The sequence below is a fragment of the Carassius auratus genome, chromosome 35 (assembly GCF_003368295.1).
Source record: "Carassius auratus strain Wakin chromosome 35, ASM336829v1, whole genome shotgun sequence".
In the NCBI taxonomy this organism is placed as follows: Eukaryota; Metazoa; Chordata; class Actinopteri; order Cypriniformes; family Cyprinidae; genus Carassius; species Carassius auratus.
Window position 1 is genome coordinate 16747147 of NC_039277.1, and position 25837 is coordinate 16772983.

At 34.5% G+C, this 25837-nt stretch overlaps 3 protein-coding genes across 9 annotated transcripts in view; 1 reads left to right on the forward strand and 2 right to left on the reverse strand.

The window, feature by feature from the left end:
• Positions 1-18176, reverse strand: part of LOC113054639 (calcium/calmodulin-dependent protein kinase type II subunit beta-like) — a 54571-nt gene extending 36395 nt beyond the window's left edge. For 3 of the 7 annotated variants that reach the window (XM_026220322.1, XM_026220326.1, XM_026220323.1), the window contains exons 1-6: positions 17946-18173; positions 17431-17823; positions 12033-12127; positions 3470-3529; positions 3217-3271; positions 1709-1774 (exon numbers count right to left, since the gene is read on the reverse strand). In XM_026220322.1, the coding sequence (XP_026076107.1) occupies positions 1709-1774; positions 3217-3271; positions 3470-3529; positions 12033-12127; positions 17431-17492 (338 nt within the window). In that variant the 5' untranslated portion in view covers positions 17493-17823; positions 17946-18173. Of the gene's footprint in view, positions 1-1708; positions 1775-3216; positions 3272-3469; positions 3530-12032; positions 12128-17430; positions 17824-17945 lie in introns of all 7 variants that reach the window. The other 4 variants (XM_026220321.1, XM_026220324.1, XM_026220325.1 and 1 more) reach the window with 4 other exon arrangements.
• Positions 18177-18892: 716 nt separating this feature from the next.
• Positions 18893-23622, reverse strand: LOC113054643 (nudC domain-containing protein 3-like). The gene is made up of 6 exons (XM_026220332.1): positions 23292-23622; positions 22112-22392; positions 21497-21629; positions 21212-21355; positions 20359-20547; positions 18893-19443 (listed from the first exon to the last, which is right to left on the reverse strand). The coding sequence occupies exons 1-6, from the start codon at positions 23487-23489 to the stop codon at positions 19333-19335; spliced, it is 1056 nt and encodes a 351-aa protein (XP_026076117.1). The 5' UTR covers positions 23490-23622; the 3' UTR covers positions 18893-19332.
• A 69-nt stretch (positions 23623-23691) lies between these two features.
• LOC113054668 (28S ribosomal protein S24, mitochondrial-like) lies at positions 23692-25732 on the forward strand. Its single transcript, XM_026220363.1, has 4 exons — positions 23692-23848; positions 24042-24110; positions 24752-24863; positions 25006-25732. The coding sequence occupies exons 1-4, from the start codon at positions 23798-23800 to the stop codon at positions 25287-25289; spliced, it is 516 nt and encodes a 171-aa protein (XP_026076148.1). The 5' UTR covers positions 23692-23797; the 3' UTR covers positions 25290-25732.
• The last annotated feature ends 105 nt before the right edge of the window (positions 25733-25837 follow it).

Consider the following 25837-nt stretch of genomic DNA (forward strand, 5'->3'; position numbering starts at 1 on the left):
TTTGTATTCAGTTTTCTTTAAGCTGAAACATTTGGTTTTCTGTCATGTTTTCTACATCTCTGTTGCCGAATCTGTTGAACCGTCACTAAAATATGAAACCGATTATACAGACTTTATGATGACTAAAAAAAGAAAAGAAAAGGAATTAAGGTGGTATTGAAAATTACAAACCTATCAGTAATGTGCTTATGAATTTATGAGTTACATTACAGGTGAACATTTTCATCTTCAGAAAAAAGAAGAAAAAAAAAAAAAAAAAAAACATTAAATACATATTCAAATTATAATTCCTAGTTTTAATTAAATGTTTTCATTATTTCATATGTATATTAATTTACATTTAATTAAAAAAAATACACAATACAAGTTTGGGGTTGATAAGTTCTTTTTTTATTTTAAAGAAATTATACTTTAATTAAATCAGCAAGACTGCATTAAATTGATCAAAAGTGACACTAAAGACATTTTTAATAAAGACATTAAAATCTTACAAAAGATTTATATTTTCAAATAAACACTGTTGTTTTGAACTGTTTTCAACATTGATAATCAGAAATGTTTCTTGAGCGGTAAATCAGCATATTAGAATGATTTCTGAAGATCATGTGACACTGAAGACTGGAGGAATGATGCTGACAATTCAGCTTTGCATCACAGGAATAAATTACAATTTACAATATATCCAAATAGAAAATAGCTCTTTTAATTTGTAAAAACATTTCACAATTTTTCTATTTTTACGGCATTTTTAATTAAATAAATGCAGCCATGGTGAGCATTAGAAACTTTAATAATGTATTTAAATATAGCTATAAATAAACATTGATAAAAAATTTTATTGATGTGTCCTTAAAGCAATCAATCAGACGGCAGAGACTTTTTAGTTAGGCAATCAACTAACTGTGAAGAAACAGTAATTTTCTGTCAGGGATTTCCAGTGCTATGGAAACGGATCAAACTGATTTAAAGCGAGTGTGCAGGTTTGCAGCACGTGCTGCACTGAATAAGAGCTGACACTGTCATTATGTGTGTTAATTAGAGACCTACTTTCAGCCATTGCTCTAGTGGAGGCAGGTGGAGGGGCTACGGCCCTCGGGGACGGATACATTGGCGGCATCGTGACACATTTCTACCCACGAATATGGCTGATGAGCTCATGCATCCCAGTAGTTTCACTGCTCGCCCGCTCTTGTGTTTCCTCCCTCTGTAAGTATCTCTTGTTCTGTCTCAGCGCTGTATATCGCACTCCCACATGCATACCCACACAGTCAAATTGATTAAAGCTTTTCTCCTGAGGGTGACTGCAGTGTGTGTGTGTGTGTGTGTGTCCGTGAGAAGATCTGATGCAGAGAGGAAAACAGGAAAAGATGGAATGGAAAAAAAGAGGCCGATGGGGAAACGGAGTAAAGGGAGCTGAAGAAGAAGACACACAGAGAGAGAGAGAGATGCAGCCCACGCTTGCCGCCTCAGCGAGACACTGCCTCAAACATTTAACAAGCCTCTGAAACAAAACTCATCACTCACATCATTTGGACAAAACTGTTACTCACATATTATACTAGAATATGTGCAAAACACACACGTTTATCTGGTTAAAATGCATGTAAAAAGAAAAGAACAAAGAAGTGTGGATGAGGAGGATAGAGAGGAAATGGCTGAGGTGAGGGTCTGGACAGGACAACAGGACGAAATGGAGATGCTGTTTTACCTGGCATCAGCTTCACTGTAATATTCTCTGGCTACGATGTCTTCAAACAGCTCTCCACCCGTCACACTACAGGACAGAGAGAAGATATCACTACCACAGTCACCATGTTCACATTTATTCTGTCATTCTTCAACTTCAGTTTGTGGTGCTTTACACCGGCAGAGCAACATCTGTGCATTCATATTACAAAAGCATTCGCAGCATGACTGGGTTCAACGAAATGGAGCAAAATGATAGACAAATAACAAGTAAAATAAAAGATAAAATAAGAATGCAAACAAAATGAAACAAAACTTTAAAAAATAAAAATAAATGCATTTAAAATAAATAAAATAATTAAATATAAAATTAAAATTACTCTCTCTCCAATTTAGAAATGTACTACTAATATAATAATAAAATAAACTAATACTACATAAACACATTAAATATAATAAAATAAGTTATTAATATATGTTTATATTGTTAAATTAAATATTTTTGGATGCAAGCAACATTATAAAATAAAATACAAATATTAATTAAATAAATGAAAATGCTGTTAAATTAAATATTTTAAATTAAATAACCTAATAATAACAAATAAAACTAAGACATCTAATAAATAAATGATAATAAATAATTGTAATATAAATTTAAATATTATTAAAATAAATGATTATTAAATAAAGTAATAAATTAATAAATGTAAAACATAACTACTATTGAAACTAATAATATGATTATAAAAATAAATACATTATAATGATTAAATTAATGATCAAATCAACATTTTAAATTAAATATTTTTGGTTACATAAATATTAATAAAATAATAATAATAATAATAATAAAATAAGAATCAATGAAGTAACAATTTTACCAAAAATAATAAATTAAATAAATGAAAGATGATTTGTGTTATAATTTGGTTAGGTCTTGTTTGGTTGATTCCCCAAAAGTGAAAACAGCATGAGAACAGATTGACACAGCAACACTAGCTCAAGCAATGGCACAGTATTTAGTTCTACTGCAGAGAAGGCATTCTTCAATTCGCAAGTAAACTAAAGTGCACATTTTCGTATCAAAAGTAGCGTATAAATGTACGTATAATGTGAATGATGTACATTATACACAAGTATAAATAAATAAAGCAGCATTTATTAAACAAGTACAGTTAAGGAAGATAAACTAAAGACAGCTGTATTGATCTAGTGTGGTTGTGCATGACAAGAAGAGAGAGAGAGAGAGAGAGAGAGAGAGAGAGAGAGAGAGAGAGAGAGGAGCGCAGTATGGATGGGGGAATCCTCTAGAAGAGAGAACACTGGGGCTTCGGGGGGGAAACCCCTGCTGCAGGATTCCTCTGTTGCTATGGAAACTGGCTCTCGAGCGAGCGGAGGAGAGAGAGCGAGAGATAAAGAGAGATGCGAGGGGAAGGTAGAGTGAGTGGGCGTCTGCTGAAGCGCACTGTGCACAAACAAAGCAGAGAGATAGAGATAGGATGCACCATGTTATATGGAAGCACTTACAGGTCAAATAAGAGGTAATGGAAGCCTTCCTCTGATATACTGTCATGGAGCCGCACTGCATTAAAGAGAAAGAATTTCATTTGCAATTCACTCAAACTCAAACAGCACAATTCAAGGAGCGGTTTCATGGGCTGAAAAGATATGCTTTCGAGATCACTTTAGCTCATTCAAATCAGAACGTGTTTCATCCTTAATTTCACACTGATTTCGTCATGAACGGAGAAGTTTGTGAAGCTGACTTTAACAGACTCACCGATATTGGGATGTTTGAGCAGACGGCAGATACGGGCTTCTCGTTCCAGCTTCTGGTGATCTGGGGAAACAATTGGGTCTGTGTTAAGCCTCATGTAATGGAGGAACTGCACATGGGACAATTAAATGTTAAAAACGCTTTTTTAACCAATTAAAAGTTTGCAGAAATCTTTTTATTTTCTGCAATTTCATTAACTTTAGCTACTAGAAAACCATAGCTCTTTCAGTTTCACATTAATTTTAGTGAACTGCAAGTTAACTAATCATCATATGCCAGATTCTCAAATATTACAGCAAATCAGGGTTATTACCGTTAATTATAACCATTAAAAAAAAAAATCTAAAAATTTACTGAAATAAAACATCTCATTTTCGTTTAGTTTAACTCCAACTAAATACTAACTAAAACAAATTAAAACTATACAGACCATGACTTTACTAAATTACTAAAACTTTCAAATAAAAATCAATCAGAAAATATAAAAATACAATCTAATCTGATATATAAATAATAGCACCACTGCAGTAGATTCAGACTGTTGGAAAACCACGCTGATGCAGATACACTACACTGAAATCATGTCTGAGACTAAAACATGAAATAGTAAGTTGGCACTATTTAATCCACAGGGGTTTGGTTCGATCGGGACAATTGATTATCATCATTGTTTTTCCCCACCCACACATCCTTCTTTCATCAGCAGAGGTGGAGAAAGCCACTGCATTATGAAGAAAGATTATGAAAACCAATCAACCATGCACAATAAGACCATGAATATTTATAAAGACAGTAAAGGGGGTCAGGTTTGCATTCACACTGTGAAAAGTGACATTAAAAGTTCTGTATTTGAAATAAGTCTCGTATGCTCACCATCATTTAAATGTTCAAAGAAATAAAGTAAAATGAATAGTAAAATTCTTAAATACAATTACAATTTATATAACCGTTTTCTATTTGAATATATTGTAAAATCTAATTCCTCCAGTCTTCAGTGTCACATGATCTTCAGAAATCATTCTAATATACCAATTTACTGCTCAAGAAACTGAGAAAGCTGATTTTATCAATGTTGAAAATAGCTGTGCTGCTTCATTTTTTTTGTGGAAACCATTACACTTTTTTTCAGGATCCTTTGATGAATAGAAAATAATTACTATCAAATCATTTATTAGCATTTATTTACAACAAATATTTATAACATTATAAATGTCTTTATTGTCACTTTTGAACAATTTAATACATCCTTGATGAACTGAAGTATTTCTTTCTTTAAAAATTCATTAATCAATCAATCTTACCTTTATGCCTTTTTTGGAGATGGATTGTTCAAAAATGACACCAAGGCTGCATTTACACTGAAAGTTATCACCTCATTGCTAAGAAATATAAATGTAGCTTTTAGTAGAGAAACTATTGTATTTAAAAATTCACGGGGCAGAGCTTAAAAACCAGCTCCTGAATGTGCAATATTTTTAAGTTTCCATCTCAATAAAATGCGAGCGCATACAGCACACCGGCATTAAAATGCTATCTTTATGGACAAATGTGTCACTCTCGCATTGGGAGTTCTGCGGGGAATCAGATATGTGTGCTTAGACACAGGCCGGATGTCCAGATATCGGATATGTATCTGATTTAAAACCACATTTGGAAACAGCTCAGATCGGATGGGGAAAAAATCTGATCTTGTGTGGATTTTTGTGTTACACGTGTGCATAAAATTTCATTCTGTCAGAAAAAAAAATCAGATTTTTTCTGCCAATATCCTGAAAAAGGCTTGCATTTAACTTTTCATCACAGGATGAGATTTATAATGCTGGTGTTTAAACATAGATAACCTTCATAATTAATTTTACATCTTTTGAACAAAACGTACAAGCTTTTTTTTCAATTCTGAAGGAGTGTGATTTTAGTTTTTTTCTCCAGTCAAACAGTTCCTTCTCAATTCACATTGATCTCAGATCAGATTTTTTTAGACATGCACATCTAAAGCGGTCTCCACATCACTTCTAACACGGCAGCGGAGGTCAGACTTAGCATCACGCAGACCACAGGGTCTACTGTAAACAAATCGGCCAACCATTGGCTTGCACTTGAGTGTGGATAACAAGCACGACTCAAACGAATCTGCATGATAGAGAGAGAGAGATGAGCGCAGCCGAGAGGCCTGGACTGCTCCGGCACACCCCATGGAGGAAGCCTGCTGTCTGCCATGCATGAGTCATACGGGAAAGAGGCCACAGATCATCTACAGCGCTTCACGATTCAGAGGCCTGATAAAACACACTGGTTGATGTTTAACATGATTTAGTATAAAAACATACATTTAAAACCTGATTGTATGATAGAGGGTGTAAAATGGTTAAATTAAATTAGGAGTGTTTTGGTACAAAAACCATCACTCAAAAGTTTGAGGTTGGGAAGATTTTTTAATGATTTTTCTTTAACTGAAGCTGTATTTAATTGATCACAAATATAGCACAAATACTAATATTGTGCACGGTTATTGTCATTACCTAAAATTAAGCAAAAAAAAAAAAAAAAGTTTTTAAAACATTAAGTAACCTTTTACTAAAACTGAAATTGAAATAAAAAAGAATATAAATTACAAAAACACAAAATTACTAAAACTTTAAATAAAATTCATTTTCAATATTATTTCAGCTTAAAAGAACCATTTTCTATTTATATATATTTTAAAATGTATTTAAATCCTGTGATCAAAGCTGTATTTTCAGCATCATTCCTCCAGTCTTCAGTGTCACATGATCAGTCAAGAAATAATTCTAGTATGCTGATTTACTGCTCAAGAAACATTTCTGATTAATATGCGATTTCACTATTTTTGATTGTGGACGATTAAAGGGGTCATGAACTGAGATATCAAATTAAGTTTAAATTGATTTCAACCTTTTATGGGCATTTTACCTTCATAAGGCCCATTATTTATAACCTTATTAAATGTATGCAAAATCTTGTGTGTCAAATTCTTACATTTATATTAATAAATTCAAATAGTAAGATACTACTGTATAGGGCTGTTACCAATCAAATTAAATCAGTATCAACAAAATTTGCATTTGCATTTGGATGCATTCACAGACTGTTTAATGCATGCAGTTACAAATGCATAATTAATGTTTTGATGTAAAAAAAAAAAACAAAAAAAACCTTTGAATACAGATTCCTTTGAATACAGATTTTTTTACAAAAAAAAAGGAAAATATACTTTAAATATAAACCTAAAATAGCCAGTAAGCGGCGGCAAATCACTGCATGAGTGAGTCAGAGTCATTCATTCAACCGATTCGTTCAAAAAGCTGATTGGTTCAGTAACAAAACACCATTGTGAGCAGCTCAGAGACGCAAAACAGTTCTGCTGTTTGTTTGGAACCATTTTGGTTGATGAAATGGAGCAAAAACAGGAACTTGTGTCTAAAATTTAAGTCAATTAATATTAACTTCTTGTTTATTGAACTGTTTTATAAAATCAATATCGCATTTGCAATAAAAGACACAAGAGGTCATATCTTGAGTTTTTGGATGAATTCTAAATGTATTATAATAGACAAAATTAAGCAGTGAAAGAGTGAACTCTAAATGTGCTCACGCAGTAGTTTAACCTACAACTTGAATTTAGAATATTCGCTGAATTTTAAATAAAATCCACATTCAAATGCTAAAAAGGTTACATTCCAAATTTTGGATGTGCATTAAAAGGGCAGCCTTATCAGTGTTGCATGAGACTCGATGACGATGTAAGAGTCATTTAATTTTAATGTTTTTGTTAGCCGATGTGGCGCTGCTGCATTGTGAATTACAAATATTGCAGGAAAATAGAACATCAATGCGGAGAAGATCTTTTTTTATGTCAAAACTGATGCGGATTTTCTACAGGGACATTTATCACCGTTGCACTCACGTCTCACAAGAGAACCACATGTTTAGAAAACCATGTAAATTAATGCAAGTTCAACTTTGAAAAAACAGATCTTGAAACTTTATGGCAGATTTTTCCCTATCCCTCTGCAACTCGGGTTAAATAGTCATATTATCTTATGCTTTGTATAAACTTGCGTTAGTAATATTTTGCTCAACGTGCCCTCTTGTGGCCTTAGGAGAGAAGCCAAAAGCTTTTTTTCACCCTAACTGAAATTAAGCATTTTAAATTTGAATATCATCTGAATTTTGATAATATTTAAGTAAAAAGTATGAACTGAGATTCTCAGAAATTTTGGATTCTCTGGATGAGTTTTTTTTTTTATTGGCTTTTGCAATATACTCGATAATGTCAAATCGCATATAGTTTAAAAAAATTACGATATTATCATAGAACGATATATATCGCACACTCTTAATTAAACGTATTAATTTCAACAACAACAAAAAAAATTATTTTGAATGCTAGTATATAAGTAGACCTCAGGGAATATATAAAAGTAAATTAAAAAATGCATGATATCACTCATTTAAATTACTGCTGACATCACTGTGGCCCCATTGCAACCCTCTCAAATACACACACACACCAGCTTGAGAAGTTGTCACATCGAGCAGTGGGACTGGTGTGAAGCTGTGAGAACGCTGACACCCAAACACTACAAAATGCCTCTGCAGCAAAGAGCATCAGACCCTGCCGAGACGAGAGAGAAAGACTCATCTGATCCCATCTCATCACCAGACAGTCTTAATGAAGCACACCGGTGTACATCACACACATTACAGTCACTTTCTACAACCATCAAGCATTTCAATTATTTCTCTGAAGTTCACTTACAATCAAAAACACTTTTCAAATTAAATGAATGTTGCTGCACCTCTAAGACATTTGTAAACTCTCTCAAAATCCCATCAATATTTAAATTACACCATAAAATGGCATTCCCAACCCATTTACTAAAATGCGACATATTTCAAAGGTGGCACAATTTGGGGGAAAAACTCATTGTGATTTTTTTTGTTTTTTGCAAAAAAATGCCAATTAAATTGAAACAATAAAAATAAATAAATAATAAAAAAACCTCCAGATTTTTATGAAAAAAAAAAGATTATCACTAATATAATTAGTATTATTATTATCTTTATTAAAATATCAAACAAAATTCCTATTAAATGTTACAAATATTACTATTGTAATATTTTACAGTAACAAAAAATTGCAAGAATAATATATTTTACGATAAAACTGTACAATTACAGTACTAATGATTAAAGTGAGACACTGCAGGCAAAAACACTGTTTTTTCAAGCAGCTGTCACTTTTGAGATTTTGGGCTTTTTGGTTTTTCATAAAATGCTTTTTCAAACTAGTGGAAGGAAAACATCCAAAAGACACTGTTAAGTGTTTCTTTTATAGCACTTTATCTGTTTGTGTCAATAGATTACAATACATATTTTTAAAGGCCGTTTTCTCAAAATGAGTTTTTTCTTCAACACTGACCCATAAATCTCCACTTCAGTAGCACTTACACACACCAAACTTGACATTTTTATTCCTGTCTATATATCCTGAAGGTTTTTACAGAGGGATTTGTTCATATATATTTTCCTTGATTATATACAACATTTTATTCCCCCCAAAATTGTGAAAATATATTGTTTTCTGGCTGTTCAAAGTATTTTCTGAATTATGGAGTGACAAAAAAAGATAACCAGAATTCCCTCTGTGAAAACATTTGACTCTAATATGTCAAAAAAAGTAACAAAAATTTTGAAACTGACTTCATCTAGCGTTCAGATTTTTGTACTAGACATTTATGCAAATTAGCACATATTTCATTAAATAATGCCTCATTTGCATATTTAAACATAACATTTTTGAAAACTTGTAATACAAAATTTTTTTGCAATAATCAATGTAATCAATCAACTGGGTAAGTAAGGTGATAACTATTAGTTCTTTTTTTTTGCCCTATTCACCTGCAGTGTCTCGCCTTAATGGTAATCTTAATTTCCAAACACTAAATCAAGCTTTTATTTTGTCTGAAAAATAAGAAATATTACTGCTAAACATTTTTATGAAAAAAAAAAAACATGCAACAATAGCAAAACTGTAAAATTACAATATGACAACATTTATTGTTGTCGTAATTTCTAAATTTTCAAATGTTAAACTATCAAACTTTCATTTTGGCAGAAAAAGGAAAGATTACTTCTGTAATATTTTTCTGTAAAATAAACCTTTTATGAAAAAAGAAATTGACAGTAAAACTGTAAAATTCAAATACTATCATTTATTGTTCTCTTCAAACTTTTATGCAGAAAAATTAGAAATGTTACTATTGTAATACTTTACTGTAAAATAAAAAAATACATATTTTACAGCAAATCTGTAAAATTACAATAGTAACTTTTATGGTTGTCATAATTTCAAACATTACACTATCACGCTTTTATTTAGTCAGAAACAAATACTTCAGCAAGCTGCAAAAATAGCTTGTATCAAAACCCCAATCAACTTTTAAAAATCATACGGAGTGTGTAAAATTGCAATTAAAAGGAAAACTTATGACGGTGTTTTTTATTACTGTTCAAATTATTTGATAGTTATTAATATTTAATCTCAAACATCTTTACCCAAATTATGCATCCAAATTTACTTTAATAGTGCTGTCCTAAAACAGGATATTCAACCATAAAAAACATAGGCCAGGATTTAAGTTTTTCTATTGGGAATTGATTCATTGCACATTTAGCAGATGCTGTTATCCAAAGCGACAATCAATTCATCATAGGCAAAGAATATATATTCCAACAAAAGGCCCAAGGCAAATAAACACAGGCAATTTTAATGCAAACAAATCTGCCAGGAGGTAAACTAAAGATAATCAGTGATTCACACAGAGGACGCCGCTTATTTGAGACCAACTGTATGCAATCAAATGCAACTGTGCTCATGTCTGCATGGCAGGATAATAGGACTGGCAGGAATAATTCCAGCTCAAACAATTGCGTTTAATGCTATTTATCCCAGCGGTAAGCCGTTATAATTGGAAACAATCACCGAGTCGTTTGCCCCGATCAATCTAGTGGTTTCGCTCCTGTGCTGCATGTATGTTTGTGGCACTTTGGGTAAATCCAGGTCAACTCCATGCTGCATTGCAGGTGCTGCGATTATGCATATAAAGTATTCACAGCAAATCACAACTTCCCCAAAGCAGCTCTTGTTGTATAATAGAAGAGTCCTTGCTGAGGAAGGGGCTGCGTCGTCATTGGCTACACTCAGTGTCAATCACTCCACACAGGCCCCGCCCTCTCACATTTGTTCCAGTTTCCACTTGCCACATTAACTCTTTCAGCTTTAGCATCTGCCTTCACATGACATCGAAACTCCTTTTCTGTAGCAAAACCGCAATAATATGAATGTACCCTGATGTCTGAGTAAAAGTGAATCTTGGCATGGGCGTCACAGGACAGCGCGGTGTCAGATGTGGTCACTAGCTGAGTCAAAACAACAGCAGCGATGACGAAGCGCCAATCTGAACTTTTTCCACTTGAAGTGTGGCCTGGCTTTGTTTCAGAAGTGCAGAATCAAACGAAAGCCCTGGTGTTTGAGTACAAGGGACTGACACGCTGTCAGCAGTGTGCCAAATGGTCAGGCTGCCCGTGATGACCTGCAGACTGTATGATTGGCCCAAGTGTGCCAACACTTCCCAAACCACACACACACACACACACACATACACACACACACACAGACACGTTCACCCAAAATAATACAGAGCACCACAACAGACATGTTAATTACAAGCCCTGACATCTTTATTTTCACCAAGTCATTTAAAGTGATCAGAACTAAGAAAGTTCTATCAGAATTATTGCATTCTTTTTTGTCAGAGACTAGGTTTACTACTGTAATTTTCTTATTTATGCTTTTTTAGAATACACAACTTTTCAAAAGTCTGGGCTCAGTATTTCAAATGAATGCCATTCTTTCTATTCACTGAAAAAATGTATCATGGTTTTCACAAAAATATGAAACAGCACAATTGTTTTCAACACTGATAATAATCAGAAATATTTCTTGAGCAGTACATCAGCATATAATAATGATTTCTGAAAGACCATGAGACACTGAAGACTGGAGTATTGATGCTGAAAATTCAGCTTTTCTTCACAGGAATACATTAAATTTTTAAATATATAAAAATTGAAACCAGTTATTTTCGACTGCAATAATATTTCACAACATTTCTGTTTTTAATGTATTTTTGATCAACTAAATGAAGCCTTGGTGACAACCTTTCAAAAACATTTTTTAAAAAATTACCATGAGCAAAGTTTTCAATTGTAGTGTACTTTAAATATATAAATATAAAATTATGTATTTTTTTAGATAAGAAACAAAAAAAGGATGTCATTTTAAAACATTTCAATTCGTTTGCTTGAAACAAACCCATTATTTTCAGCCATTTCAGACCACTGTACATAAATACTAAGGTATGCATCAAATATCTGTAAGAGAGCCAAAATATCCAAGTTTTTTAGCCATAACATCCATCTTAAAGTTCAAACCAATCCTCTTTTCCCAGTCCAAGAACATTTTCCAGCAGTCATGATTTACCTCTTGCCGAGAGCTTTTTGGTGTTGATGATTTTGGCAGCATACTCTTGGCCCGTGCACAGCTTGACACAACGTCTCACGATGGAGAAGGCCCCCCTGAAGAAACAGAAAGGAAAGAAAACACACTATTGAACTCAACGTGGTGGAACCCAAAAAATCGGTTCAAAACCCTTCAGAAATGCCTTAAAGGGACACTTCTGTTCTGTATTTGTAAGCAAATGTTTTATTTTGTGGTGAATTGTTAAGAAGAACAACTGTTATGCACATCTAGCTCTTAACCAGAAGCAGAGCCAAACAAAAACAACACGCAGGTGTTTAATGCAAATATTCATGATATTCACATGGGAACAAAATGTAGAACATGCTCGGTCTTTCAAAAGCCTCCTTGAGTCTATTTTCAGCAAGACCTGCGTCATGAAAATCACTTGAGACAGTCATGAAAACGGTCTGATGTCATTCCGTACTGGCTAATTTTAGCCCACCTTGTTACAGTTACACAATACACTCGGCATGTCTCAAGCAGCCGCTCTGGATCCGTGACTTCCCGCCCCTCTCTGACAGGCTCAGATGGTCTTAGAAACACCCATGTGATGGTACACGGAGCATATGCCCCTCTGTGACCTCAGGCAAATCACCTGTGCACGATACGCTTGGCAAGCGGACTAGAAGAAACGAAGCCCAGGAGATCATGGGCATCATTAGATACAGATCATCGTTCAAAACAGCATGAAACATCATATAAATGTCAATCATGCATTTTTGGATATGATAACATGGTAGTACTAAGTTAGGTAGTACCATGTTACTTAGTGACGAATACTAAAATTCTAGCTAATGCCAATGCATAATAACCAGGGTTAATAGAGTTAACTATAACTGAAAAAAAATTACACGCTATTTGCCAAGGCAACATTTCTCATTTTAATTTTGTTAACTTAATGTAAACTGTAATTAAAACTAAAATAAAATTGAATAAAAACTATATAGAAATATAGATAAAAATACTCAAAAGGATCAAAAGACAACAAAATTACTCAAAATGAAAACAGAAATAATAAAACTAAAAAACTGATTCAAAATCGTTATGGAAACTATAACAATCTGAAGTATAATACTGCCGATAACCGATTAAAAAAAATTAAGATATTAAAATTCCATAATATTGTGTCTAAATAAATGACAAAAAAAGCACTAAACAACTAAATCAATCACTTTAGTTAATTTAGGCATCAAAACACTAAATTATAGTAGGTAAAATTGATATTCATTTTAATGGCTACTAAACTATTCAAAATGTAAAAATTTTTAATTAAAATGTAAATTTATACATTTAGCAGACACTTTTATCCAAAGCGACTTACAGTGCATTCAGGCTATAAGTTTTTACCTATCAAGATTTTAATGATTAAATATTGGCCTATATATACAATATTATACAAATATATATTGTATTTATAAATATATGTTGCACTGCATATATATAATTACTGTACCATGGTGCCACTGCAGATTGTAGTAAAGTCAGTACATCAACACATTTACATATATTGTCAACCACTACATTATATATGTTTTATGATGGCTGAAATTAAGACAGTATATATGATGATATCACACCATTCAATTTAAAGACAGCACAAACACAAGCATAACAACTGCTGCGATCAAATTGATTTCGTTTAATATTTGCTAAGAATAATCTTTTTGGTATTTACTAAAGTAAAAGTACGGTGCCTGTAAGGGGACATGTTTGGTTCTCTTAGTTTTGTTGTGGCCACGAAATAACTCGTGGGAACATGATAATATGTCGTTGCCACCAGATATTAATTTGAGGGAAAATCATTTTAAATCATGGGATCGTTTAATATTTGTATTTTATTATTATTAGTAGTAATTTAGGGCTATTTTTATATTTATTGTTATATATGCTTATTTCCCCTTTCAATTTGTGTATCGCTTCAGAACATTAAGACATTGAAATAAAGGAAAATAAACTAATATAAAAATAACCATTAATAATAATAATAATAATAATAATAATAATAATAATAATAATAATAATATAAAAATATTACAGGAAAAAGACGATCAGTTAATGGACTTATAATTAATTAAAATGTTTTCTTGCAGGCCTATTTTATATTATGCACTTTTTTGTAACATTTGTTCATGATCAACTTCATTTGAATTCTGACAAGCACACGTAATACAGTGCGGTAGCAAAGGCCTATATACTAAATATAAAAAATTCTATAATAAATAATATAATAATTTCTTAATTCAAAATAAAATATTAATGAATCCATCTCTGATAATCCCGGGTCTCTAAGGTCACACAAGTTTTAAACTGATGGCCACGAGAAAAATGTGTCATTCCTTAAACATAAGAAGTCGTGGCCACGAGAAATAGATGTGGTTCCCTTAACACAGCATCTAGAGACCACGACATAAGGATGTTGTTACCTCGACAAAATGATCAAAATGATGACATAATATCACCTTCCCACGAGTTAATATGATGTTCCCTCAGATTAATATCTCGTGGCCGTGACATACTACCACGTTCCCACGAGTTATTATTTCATAGCCACAGCAAAATTAAGTGAACCGAACATGTCACCTCATGCGCACCGTGTAAAAGATCTCAGAGCTGTTCAAATAAAAGTCCTGCTTGTGACATCTATCAACCAAAAAATGAACGATTTTCACCCAACGCCATAATTAAACAATGCCAAATATCAGCCAATAAACTCAGTCAACCACTAAGAGCCTCTGGTAGTAACCGTGGCGTTTCATTAGAGCTGGAAGCAGCCCGAGCGTCTCAGCGGAGACACTGAGCTGATTTACTGCTGTCAGGAAGAGCGACCCACCAAACCACGAGCTGCGAGCTGCTGAGGTGTTCAGGAGAAACTGTCTCGCACACAGCAGCAGAAAACACACTCACAACCACAAAGTCAAAACCCCCTGTAAAACCATGTTCAATTATAAAATCTTACTTAATTCATAATGTAATAAAAAACAGGTAAAATAGTATTAATGTGAAACATTACTACAATTCAAAACAACTTTTGAATCATTTTTATTATGTAATTTATTCCTGTGATGGCAAAGCAAATGGTCTAATTATTGTAATAATCTGATTAAAAATATATAAGAAATATTTCTTAAAAGTTTGAGGAAATTAAAATTTTTATGTTTGTGTGTGTATATTATATTATATTATATTATATATATATATATATATATATATATATATTTACTTATCTAGTATATTTACTAATACATTTACTTATTTATAAATAGTGTGTGTGTGTGTATATATATATATATATATATTTTTTTTTTTGTGTGTGTATTTACTTACAGTAAGTTAAAGTTTATGCATTTAGCAGACGCTTTTATCCAGAGCGACTTACATTGTATTCAGGCTAACAATTTCTCCTAACATGTGGACCCTGGGATTCAAACCCCCCAACCTTGCGCTTGCTAATGCAATGCGCTACTACTTAAGCTACAGGAACAGTATGCATTATGCGTACAGCTAACTAAAAAAACTGCTGTTAAGAAAAGGCTAAAATGCATGTCTCCACCACAAACTTGAGGATGTGGTCAAATATTCAGTTCTGTATGGTGAAGATCTGCTGAAATGTCACACATAAAAAAAAAATAAAAAAAAGTTAAAAAAAGTTGTAAATGTATAGTTCTTCTCAGTGAGCGGGAATGATACACTACGTTGAGAATTAACTGAAAATGAAACCCAGAGAGTATTTATTAAAACGAGAAGTTAAAAAAGCTATGAAACAGCTTTAAGAGAAGTCTGTCGACTACTACTGTGTGCTTTTATGACTATGAGTGATACACACGGAGCTCATTTAATAATTCAGTAGAAAAATGTGCTAAAGAAACGTAATACTGACTGACTGGAGGAGAAGAGGGGCTGAGAGAGTAAAATCATTTCATAACGTCAGGCAGCAGGCATGTCACACACACACACACACACACACAGTCAGATTACAGACAGCAAACAGCCGCCTGGGAAAGCTCACACAGCTCCAAATGTCACAGGACAGAACAACACAATGTAGCGACCCTTCACAGTTGCCCAGAGTTTATGATACATTGTAGCATCCGTTCAATTTTAGAACTCTTGACACATTGTACCAACCCTTCACACAGACTCTCAGAAAAAAAGGTACAAAATTGTCAAATGTACTAATATGTACACTTTAGATTCAAATATGTACTTTTAAAGTACTAAAGTGTATTTAAAGGTACTAATATGTTGCACTTATAAAATACTTTACTTTTTAGATTTTTTACTTCGGATCCCAGAGCGTATAGATACAATGTAGCAACATATTGGCCTGATTAAACTCTCAAATCCCACCCTGGACATAACCTCCAAGTAAGTGATAATTATGATCAGACTTATGAAATATACTCACTGTCGCTCTAAGGTTTCTTGACAGCTCTTCTGAGCTTTCTGCATGAAATGCACCATGAAATATCCTGATTATGTTAAATACTTCCATGCATATTAATGCAACTCCCATACGCATTCTAAATATGCAATATCTCCAGATCAACATGCAATATAATTTAAATATATGAATGTGTTCATATTTTAATCTTTAATTCAATACAGTCACTATAACAGCTCATTGATTAAAGCATTTCAATGCAGCCACCCACTACTCTGCCAAACAGCATATAAAAAGCATGCAACAGCCTCAGATTTAACACCTGCATGCTCATTTTTATAATAAGCGAATGTATGCACATAAATATTCACTGTAATATGCACAGTGGTGGGTGTATTTAAATGCAACTGCTCTCTAATGTTTCCTGACAGCTCCTCTGTGCTTTCTGCATGAAATGCACCAGAGGGGCCACGAAACATGCAAGATCCTCAAAATTAACCCCTGACGACTTATATTTATGAACACACACGACAGCTAAAATAAAAATAAACAGTAGTGGGAGTATTTGAATGCAACTCCCTCTGATGTGTCCTGACAGCTCTTTTGTGCATCTTGCGCGAGATGCAACGAGTTCAAACGTGCCAAAAAGCATATGCATATAGTAAATATGTAAACATTTACTTTAACATGCATGACAACACAGAATTTAAATGCAACACGCCTTAAGGATTCCCCACAGATACTCAATGCATTTCTGAAGCCAAAAAGCAGCAGACATTCTCAAAATGATCACCAGATTGCTGTTTATCAGCATACACTTAAATAGTAGTCGGAGTATTTGAACACAACTCCCTCCAATGTTTCCTGACAACTCCTCTGGGCTTTTGCATATGAATTAACATTCAAGAAATGTTTGATATCGACACTAGACACTCGGGTTACGCACAAACAAACCCCAGCAGAGAAAGCAAATCTTACTTTCCAAGTTCTTCATACAGCTGGAACTCGTCGGTGAAGCGCGTGCAAGTTGTCGTTGCCATTTCTCAGCCTTCAGCGTTCGCGGCAATATCCGAGCTGTGTGTCCAGCACCACGATTATTCTGCTGTGCCTTCGATTTGCGGATTTTTTAGGACAAAATTAAAACTGGGTCCAGATTAAAGCGAGGGAGAGGTTTGCCGACGAGCTGACACGACTGCTTTACCGACCTCTCACCGAATGCACCGTTCAGCTGCAGTGCACTTGCTTTCCCCTGCGCGAGAGACGCACGCTGAGTCACCGCTGGAGGGCGCCACGGAGCTTCTGTTAATGTTGGTTACACCTGCAACATCTTTCCGTTTCACAGGTGTATAGCGAGGTGAACTCATCGTGAACCTACAAACACACAAGAAATCAACTTTGTTCAATTTAACTGACCAAATATTTTATAAAATTGCCTATTATGTGTGACACACAAACACACACAAAAGTGAAAACCTATATAAATGAATACCTACAATAACATTAAATTTTTCATCAGACCATTTATATGTCCTGGTGTCCTCTACAGAAGACCTGTAAGAAAACGATGCCCTGTTTTGTAACAAAAAGTCATAATTTAAACCCGTAACATTTTTCTGATATATTTATGACAAACAATTTGAAAATTAGCCAGATTTAAATGATAATTATAAAACATGATCAAATTTCCATTTGAGTGCAACATTTGATCATTCTGTCATTATCAGTCATATTTAAAGACCAAGGGGAGGCAGTGTTTATGATCAAACCTCCAAACATTTGATATCTTTAAAAAGCCCTGAATATGTGGTTTCAGAGAAATCACTCAAATATAAAATCCTCTACAGAGGACACAAGTCTATGCCTGGCACTCTTGGTAAATACGAGCAAAGAAGACTCTGAAAATAAATCTGTATGGTTAATCCTTTTGATCTTTCATTACAAAAATCTAACATTTCTTATGAGTAATTATCCAATCAAAGCAAAAGGTGGCTACTTTGAAGAACCTACAATATATTTTCAGTTGTTTCACACTTTTTTGTGAAGTATATAATTCCATATATAATTCCACATGTGTTAATTAATAGTTTTGATGCCTTCAGTGTGAATCTACAATTTTCATAGTCATGAAAATAAAGAAAACTCTTTGAATGAGAAGGTGAGTCCAAACTTTTGGTCTGTACTTTATATATACCATCCAAAACAATCATCAAAATCAACACAAAAAAAAGGTCAATGAGCACAAAATGAAAGTTCTGACCTGATCCCTACAGAAAATTTGTGGAGTGAACTAAAGAGCAGACCAACATTTTGGGGTTTAATTATTTTAATAAACTTATTTTTTATGAAAGGGTTAGCTTGAAAAGTGTGTTTGTACCAGTATTTTGTTATCCAATACAGTGTGACAGCAATATATAAAAAAAATAAATAAGAAAAAAAAAAATTACATTTGCAAAAGGTTTTTATTTGATTCAGGCACAAATATCTGATGCAAATGATGGAGACAAGTGAAAGAAAAACTCCAGCAATCTGCTTAAATAAATATCTGATGAAACCTTGTTTCACCGTTGCTATTGCAGATCACTGAGACAGAATGAATACTAACAAACAGTAAGTCCTGAATACAGTCAGTAACTGAGCAAATGTAAGATCACAGACACGAGGCCAAAGAAAACCTCAGTCAACTCATAAAACATTTAAAATTATCTTTTAAAAAAAGTGTCAGCGAATCAGTTATATTGGCATGAGATGTGCAGAGCAAACACTGTTGATGTTCATTTTGTAGAACCGCAAGAAACCGACACCATTACTGTACTTCAATGTGTGTGTGCGCGTGTGTGTGTGTAACAGTGCTGACTCTACATCTGGCACTGACATGTGACCTTAAAACTGGACAGCGCTGGGTGGGATGTTGAACATGGAGGGGTCAAACTCTTGGCCTTTAAACGGAGATCCTTCAGCATTCCAGCCCGTCTTCAGCATCTCATGGACTTTCTAAAAAAAACCAAGGAAAACATTTTTCAACACAATATCCAGATAGTTTCTCATGCAAACAAGTGCCAAAGCTTTATAAAGAATTATTCACACAAAATGAAAATTCGATGAGAGTGTATTCACCTTCAGGCCATCCAAGATGTAGATGAGTTTGTTTCTTCATCAGAACAGACTTGGAGAAATGTATGAGAAATGCATTGCATCACTTGCTCAGCAATGGATCATTTGCAGTGAATGGGTGCCGTTGAATGAGAGTCCAAACAGCTGATAAAAACATCACAATAATCCACATGAATCCAGTCCATCAATTAATGTCTTGTGAAGTGAAAAACTGCAGTTTGTAAAAAAGGATTCAATCATTACAACTTATTAAGACATGGTTAATTAACTTTACATGGTTAATTATCCATAATGATGCTTCCTCCAGTTAAAAAAAATGTATATCAAAATCCAGGTCTGTTTTTTTGTAAACCATGCTTGATCTGTGCATATTTCTCTCCTGATTCAGACGAGTAAATGTTTTTACATGAGAAATCAATATAATGTGTTGAAGACAAGTGTTTTAACCAGAAGCAATGGTTTTAAGGTAAAAATATCTTGATGGACTTGTTTCTTACAAACTTGCATTTTTTCGCTTCACAAGATATTAACTGATGGAGTGGATTAATTGTGCTCAGCTGTTTGGACTTTTGTTCTGACGGCACCCATTCACTGCAGAGCATCCATTGGTGAGCGAGGGATGTAATGCTACATTTCTCCAAATCTGATCTGATGAAGAAATAAACTCATCCATTTCTCGGAAAGCCTAAGGGTGAGTACATTTTTAGCAGTTTTCATTTCTGTATGAACTATTCTAACTATTCCAGAGCAGTAATGAAGCAACATAGAAAATAACAATTTCCACGGTTTGCTCACGATCTCATGGCTCTGTGGTTTCCCCTGGAGTTTCTGGTGGTAATCAAATGACAGTCGGTCCAGAACAGCATGCTCCTCTTCATCTACAGTAGCCATAGAGCGTTCCCGGTTGATCTGGTTCACATCGATCTCAGTCTCGCCCTTCAACACGGCGCTCCACCAAACCTCCCCGATTTTACTGAGAGACAGCTGGAGGAAAAGTCCAAATGACCATCATGACCGTCTACAACTCCTGTATCCAGCTTACACTGCCTCAAATTATTCAAATAATAATAACAATCCCATAGAGTATCTAAAGACAGAATACAGTGTATACAGGAAACTATTTAATGACAGCAAATAAGATGTAAACAAAACAGGGTTGCTATTGGGTTTCTGCAGGTGTTAAGAAGCCAAATTTAAGACATTTTTAAGATCACTTAATATGAAATATAAAGTGTTGTCTTGCTTTACAGTGCAAATGTCTAAAGATTAATAAATCAAGATGCATTTACCCAAGCTGCAAAATGACATGAGATAAGAAGTCTTTTCTGAGAATTTGATCAAATATTTGCCCTAAGGGGTATTAAAAATAAACTGCACAAGGAAAACTATTATACCCCAGTGACAGATTTTTTATTATTTGAAAAACTCAATTAATATTGTTCAATATCTCAGAAAAGTTTTTTTTTCATATCAAATATTTCTTGATTTAAGGATGTTTACTTACTGTACTTGGACATTTAATGCAATGAACATTATGCCCTTTTTAAGGCCTCGATTTGTGTATACAGTAGGGGCAAATTATGACTCAAAATAGCTAATATTAGGCAGATATATCATTTCGGATGCATCATCCAATAATACTGTGTACCAGAACGCAGCGGCCAGGCTCCAGACTCCACAGGGAATCTTCTGTGTTAATTTTGTGTGTGAATTCGCCCTCCATCAGGACTTTCTGCGATCCTTCCTCGTTCAAGGCCACGCGGACCCTCCCCGACTGCAGATCCACAGACACCTGCACGCAAAGATGGAACGGAAAGCAGACTGTTATCAAATTAGCATTGCAGTAATACTTAACAGAAATGAAGTGAAGATTCTGCCAAACTGTAAGAAAGCAACACTGATCAAATCATATGGCAGCAGGTTATACACACACCTGTCGGCCTTTAACGATATTAGGCTGCACATGCACTCGAACTTCCACATCCGTGTAATCCTGCGACCAGGTGTATTTTTCTCTAACAGCACCATTGTAACTGTCTGCGTTCGACTGAAAGCAGTCTTGTCCGCTGGAAATGTGAAACCAAACTCATTATTAGGTCCAAACATAGCACAAAAGTTTGAGGTTGGTAAGATTTTAAAATGTTTTCGAAAGAAGTCTCTCACAAAGGCTGCATTTCTTTGATCAAAAATACAACAAAAACTGAAATAGTCAAAAATGATTACCGTTTTCTATTTGAATATATTTTAAAATATTTATTTCTGTGATACAAAGCAGAATTTTCAGCATCATTACTCCAGTCTTCAGTGTCACATGATCCGTGATCATTCTGATTTGCTGCTGATGAAACATTTCGTACTATTATCAATGTTAAAAACAGCTGTGCTGCCTCATATTTTTGTCAAAACTATGCTTTGTTGTTCTTTAAAACAGAAATCTTTTGTAATTTTTATAATTGTCATTTTTTATCGTACTGACCCCAAACTTTTGAACAGTAGTGTCTTTCCACATTCATGTTTTTTGAGCAAATGCTCTAAAAGTCATGCATACATGTTGGCTTTGTTTGAATCAGAGTTTGATGGTGCTGCGGCTCCTGCTGGTTCAGCGGTGCTGCTCAGAGTCTCTCCGTGTGTCTCTGTGCTCTGTGCTGATGGAGCCAGGACAGCTGTGGGCTCTTCTGTGCTCCTCTTCTCCTCCACAGGAGCTTCAGCCTCCTGTTCTGATCGAACCTCCAGCTCCTGTACTGCAGGAGGAGTGGCTTTCTTCTCCTCTGCCAGCCTCGCTGCCCTCTCTCTGTCCTCCGCTGCAAGATTCTCAAATAACTTAAACGTCTGATGGAAGAAAATGACAGAAAATACACTTACAGTAAATTCAATAGATTCTTATAACAGCAACTATAAAGTTGCGTAATGAAATATACACACACACACCCACATATATATATATATATATATATACACACACACACACACACACACACAGGTACTCAGCCCTCCTTGTGCAAGGTGTCAATATTCATCTTTTGGACAACTGTCAAGTCAGCAGTCTTCCCCATGATTGTGTAGCCAACAGAACTAGACTGAGAGATCATTTAAAGGCCTTTGCTGGCGTTTTTAGTTAATTAGCTTATTAGAGTGTGGCACCAGATGTCTCTAATATTGAACCTTTTCACAATATTCATATATACATTTGTAATAAACATTTGAAATATATCAGTATGTGTGTAATGAATGAATATACACGTTTCACTTTTTGAATGGAATTAAATAAATCAACTTTTTGATGATATTCTAATTATATGACCAGCACCTGTATGCATGTATTTGTGTATATATATATATATATAACTTAAATATTTAAATTTCATTTTTTTAATTAATAAGACACTGTCACAGCAATTATAAAGTGGTATAGAATTAATAATATCAATTATGTAAATTACTTATAATAATAATTAAATTAATTATTTTGAACTAGTACCAAGACAGTAGTACCATGGTACTATTTGAAATATGCAAATATCACAGTAACGTTACATGAATATAATAATCATTCAGTAGCTGTATGTGTGTGTGTGTGTGTGTGTGTGTGTAATCGGATGGGATAAATGCAGAGCACAAATTGCAGCTGTCACGTGACGTCACTTTTCCCCATGTTTGTCTCAGCTGATGATACTTCTTTCTATCCAGTGAGTTTAACAGATTAAAGCTAAAGTCAGTCAGTACGTTACCTTGAACGCCATTTGTTCAGCCACTCCGGGCGGGAAGCCCATGCGGTCCTGTGGGCCGCTGAGGAGGCGGTAGAAGTCCGTCTTTCTGTAGAGGAACCCGAAATAAACCTGCAGGAAATTCTGAATGTTTCCAACATGCTGCAGGATCCCTAACAGCGCGTTATCATACAGCTCGGTCATTTCCACCGGTGAAGACATGGCTGAGCAGCTCAGCGGGATCAAATCTGAGTAAAAAGCGGTTTAATTTCGAGGCTTGTTGTTTGAAAACAAACGTAAAGCAACAGCAGTGCAACAACTGATCCTTTAAGAGCAGCTGCACTTCCTTTTTCTTCTTCTAATGGAGTTTTATGGCGCTTCGCGAGACAACTTTTGGTGCACTACCGCCACCAACCGGCCTGTGAGTATAGGTCTCTGCAGATCAGGGTACTCGGGTAACACGGCAATGTCTCTCCCGTGCAGCAGTTGGCAGTAATGCGCTCTTGACGGCTGAGGGCCGTGTGCAGTTAATGAACAAAAACATGGCGACGTCCTTGGTCAGACAGACAAAATTGCTGTCGGTAAGATTTACTTAGATTTTTTTGCTATTCTAACTAATAACACGTTTCTGATCGAGAGCTTCTTGCATGTTTTATGTTACTGACGTAGAAGCGGTCTTATAGATATATAGATAGCTATTGGCCCTGAATATAACGTGGTATGGAAATCAGGATTTAAGTAAATGTCACTGATCAAATATTCTCTGTTTCCTAGATTGTGAGCAGCCAGTTGAATTCTGCTGCATGTTTCAGGAACATTCACTGCTCTGCAGCTTGTTTGAAGGTATGTGAAATTCAGTGTTTCAATCAGTTTAGATCTTATTTATAAACATTAACGTTACGTTCGTTTTACTCTATTAGTTTAAAATATTGTCATATTCCACCAGCGCTGTATTCGAATTATTAATTGCACGCATGTATTTTCTGTCTCTTTGATTCGTTTTGCAAAATAATGCAGCATATTAGCGCCATTTAACCAAAACACTGAAAACCAACAAAAAAAAAAAAAAAAAAAAATGTCAAAACCCCAGAATAAATAAAAGCACATTTCTACATGTATAGCATTAACTGTACAAAAAATATCAATATTACAGTTAAATCTGCGTACAGGATTGCAAAGCTATTATTTATAAGTTTGAAGAGTTTACGTAAAATTTTACGCTTTAAATTTCAGGAACACCACAAGATCTGTTGGTCAAAAATTTTACTTGAATTTGTAGTTTTCAAAATTAATTCCACATCGGACCATCAACATTCATTGCAATATGTCATAGTAGTAGACAAAATCCTATTAAAACAGTGCCTGGACAAATTGAATACCATATGATGGAAGGCCAGAAACTGATTCGAATGCTTACAGTATCAGCAGAATCAGTATTTTTCATCTGCATTTTTAACCCAGACGATCTGTCTCCTCTCTAACAGAACCGTGCAGCTCGTATTCGAGTGGGTAAAGGAGACAAGTCAGTGACTTATGAGCAGGCGTATCACCCTCATCACATCGGCCACAGGAAAGGCTGGCTCTCACAACACACCAGTAAGTCCCAATCTTTGTATAAAGATCCGGTTGGATTCCCAACATTACTGATTACTGACACTATAAGGGCTGGTGATCCAGTTACCTGAAGTATCTGTTAACACCCAAATACCATTCCTTAATACACTTCCTCGTCCCGCAGGTAATCTTCAGGGTGAAGATGGAGCGGCGGAGCGTGTAGTAGAGGATGTCTTCATCAGACGCTTCATGTACGGCACGTTTCATGGCTGTTTAGCGGATGAGGTGGTGATCAAACGCAGAGGAAACCTCCTGGTCATCTGTGCGGTGATGATACAGAAACTCTTACCGTCGAAATTCTACTTTCTCATTGGTTACACAGAGGAGCTGCTCTCACATTTCTACAAATGTCCGGTTAAAATCGAGATGCAGACGGTAGAAGAAAAAGTCGTCTATAAATATCTCTGAGGCCATGTGTTCTGTGTTTAGAAAACTGCTATTAAAGGGAGAAGCTTAAGAAATGTTTTTTTTTATTTATTTGGGTAATCATTAGTAAAAAATATCCACACAATGGTGACGTGAAGGGGTCTTGGACTGTGTGTGTTTGTAAAGATAAAAATATTTCTTTATTACTTCATGCCATGATTGGAAATTAATAGAGGTTTGATGCAAATATGAATGTGGTGCTTGGATTAGTCACCGGCTATAAAGAAGAAAATAGGTGATTGATTGAATTAATTATTTATAATAAAAAATACAATAAGGTAATTCTAATTACAAAAGGGAGAATGCCCCGGAAATAAATCCCAGGGGGTTAATATTGCTCCTTAATGGAAAAGTAAATGTATGACCCTACTTCTTGCATTAGGTTTTTGTTGTTAATAAAAAATGTTTTGATTTAATGCAGTAAATTATGTATACTGCATTTTTATTTTAAATTCATTTGACATTATGTACGTTAGAAACTGACCTGAGGATTAAAATCACTTTATTTAATTCAGTCATTAATAATGGTG